Raw genomic sequence first — 2,990 nt, forward strand, 5'->3', positions numbered from 1 at the left:
ATCTAGAGATTCATCAACATGCCCCTCTTGGGCAAAGACAAAAATCGAATGGATAGGAAGAACGGGAGAGTACCCAGACGAGATGTTCATACTTCTCATGTGTGTGTTTGTGGGGGTGGATAGGGAGAGTATTTGAAAAGCAGAAGACAGAAGTTGGCGAATCTAATTCTATCCTTAGCCTAAAAGATGGTCGGTCCAACATATCAAAGCTCAACCTACAATAAAACTACTCAAACTAACCCATCATAACATTAAAGTCTAGTAGCAAAGAAGAGCATGATTATGAGCAATTCAATTAATGCATAGTTCATCTCAAAAAGGAAAAGAATTAATGCATAGTAACAGAAACAAATAATAACGCTTGAGATAATGATATATGTGCAGTGTTGACACAACAATACAGGCAATGGTTTGCACAAATCAAATTTGGTCCTTCCACAAAACACTAACATAAAAGTATTAAACTTTATTCCCAGAAAAATCAACTCCTCTACATCCTACCAACATAAAATGTCAACCCTCGATTCCACTGGCAAACCACTTCCCACGTGCACAAAAGAAAATTTGAGAACTCAGTAGCCATGGCCAAACTACCATGCCAAACAGGGATAAGACACTTATAATTCTTAATTTAAGGAAAGAATAGCAACTCACATCAGCCAAGATCGAGATTTTCGCATCTAATCCGCTCTAGACTGACCAGCACGAGATGAGAGGATGATGCCAACAATGAGACCGTAGAGAGCCAAGGCTTCAGCGAAAATGAGGATAAGAATCATACCAACGAAAAGCTTTGGTTGTTGTGCATTAGCTCTGTCATAAAGAATAATGGAGTGTTAGTACCAGTTTAATCTCATGAAGACAATAGGCATAAAGAGAAAACATAATGTTATTCTCATCTTCTGGTTGAGGAAAGCAGTTACAATCAAATGGAATTATCACATAGATGCAACCATATTTTGACTGAGAATGAAATTGGCCAAAGATGCACTAAACAAGAGAACATCTTATCTATTTCCCCAAAACCCCACCCCTCAATCCCAGACCTATTCATATTTCACCAGTTAACCTGAAGCTAGCCTTAGTAGCAGAACATCCGGGCAATGTGATGCAAAAGCCATAGTAATCCTTCTAAAGTTTATCCCACTCTCATCCATTCTAAGTGAAAAGAAGCAAAATTAGTAATAACCTTGATCACTAGAGCATGAATCTTAATGCAAGAGGTTTAATTCACTAGAATAATAGTTTTGAGCAGTAAGATCAAGTAGCCTCCGAAATCCGAATGAAAGATCCAAATGATCTGAAGTAGGGATCTCAACAGCACAAGAGAAAACACAACAATAATTGCAGTCTTAAAAATTAAACACAGGCAACAAATGTCAAACAGTCATTATATATCAAACAACACTTTCCGTTTCAAATTATCTAACTAAGCAAACGATCAATAAATCACCACCAATATACATATCATGAAGACTAGAGCTAACACCATCACAACTAAAAATTCATAACCTAATCCAAATGTAAAATAAGAAGGAATTCATCATTCAACAATCAATGAGAAATATTAGTAATTTGACAAGGATCAAGGCACGGGAATTACCTAACACCAGCATCACCAACGATTCCGATGGCCATACCGGCGGCAAGGCCGGCGAGACCGCAGGCAAGTCCAGAAGAGAGGTGAGCATAGCCATCAAACAAGTAGTATGACTTGGCCTTAGGGTTAATACCTGTACTAATAATCACAGCAATAATCAAACCATAAATACCCAAAACACCAGCCATAACCACCGGAACAATAGACTTCATCACCAGCTCCGGCCTCATCACGCCCATCGACGCCACTCCGACGCCGCTCTTGGCGGTTCCGTACGCCGCTCCCATACCTACACCGAAACGAAGAGTAATCAGAAACAAATTCACAACAGCCATAAGTTTAGATCTGGAGAGGAAGGGCGGATCCATGGATGGAAAGGAGCTTACAGGAGAAGACTAGAGCGGCGGCGGCGCCGAGGAAGCCGAAGAAGGGTGCCGTTTCATCGCCGCTGAAGGTAGACGACATTTTCGATCGATTCGGATTGCTGCAGAGATCGGATCTGAGAGGATCTTCTCTGGAGAGATGACTGTTGTATTTTAAGCTAAATTGTGGAATTTGATAATTATATGCATCTATCGATTATGTTGATTTGATTGAGGAGTGGATGGCCTCTTCGTCAAACTGTCAATTACATTTTTACCCCTCAATCTCTTATTGCCATTTCCGAATTTTGGTGAAATTCTATACATATTTTGAAATGGTAAAATAGATTATGTGACATTATTTCTCATTCACTTTTTCCAATATATGGGTAACTTTATTCCAATAACATGGTACGCCAAAGAATGAGACAAACAATTTGTCAACAAAATCATCAAATTGACACAACTACTGAAACTGAGAGTAGAAGTTGTTATTGCTATTGATAAGTACTGTCTTCGTCCGTCATTAGGAGTCTCATATCATGGCGGCAGGGATTTTAAGAATTGTTAAAAAAAATGAATTCAAAATGTTAATAGAATATGAGTCTCACTTATATATATTAGTTTTAAATGAAATGTTGGTGGAATGGGATAGGGGAAGGTGAGACCCTATTACCATTTTTGGTAAAAATGAACCGGGACTATTATTCGTGGACGGACTGAAATGGAAAAATGAGACCCCTATTCGAGGACAGACTAAAATGAAAAATGAGACTGCTATTCGCGGACAAAGAGAGTATATTGAAGAGAAGTATCACAATACCATGGTACCGAAAAATGAGAAGAACAAATTTGTCAATAAAATCATCAAATTGACATAACTATTGAAAATGCACAAAACTTGTTCCTTCATAGAGTAGAAGTAGTTATTGATATTGAGAAGTATATTGAAGAGAAATAATGTGTTGTTGGAAGACAGAGTTTGTCATAATTGCATAAATATACAAGAGCTATGCGAATCTTGACAT

At 38.2% G+C, this 2,990-nt stretch overlaps 1 protein-coding gene across 1 annotated transcript; it reads right to left on the reverse strand.

The window, feature by feature from the left end:
- Window positions 1–336: 336 nt before the first annotated feature.
- Window positions 337–2,152, reverse strand: LOC121756212 (V-type proton ATPase 16 kDa proteolipid subunit). Its single transcript, XM_042151702.1, has 3 exons — window positions 1,987–2,152; window positions 1,604–1,889; window positions 337–813 (listed from the first exon to the last, which is right to left on the reverse strand). The coding sequence occupies exons 1-3, from the start codon at window positions 2,063–2,065 to the stop codon at window positions 681–683; spliced, it is 498 nt and encodes a 165-aa protein (XP_042007636.1). The 5' UTR covers window positions 2,066–2,152; the 3' UTR covers window positions 337–680.
- Between the last annotated feature and the right edge of the window lie 838 nt (window positions 2,153–2,990).

This window comes from Salvia splendens, chromosome 11 (genome assembly GCF_004379255.2).
Source record: "Salvia splendens isolate huo1 chromosome 11, SspV2, whole genome shotgun sequence".
NCBI lineage: Eukaryota > Viridiplantae > Streptophyta > Magnoliopsida > Lamiales > Lamiaceae > Salvia > Salvia splendens.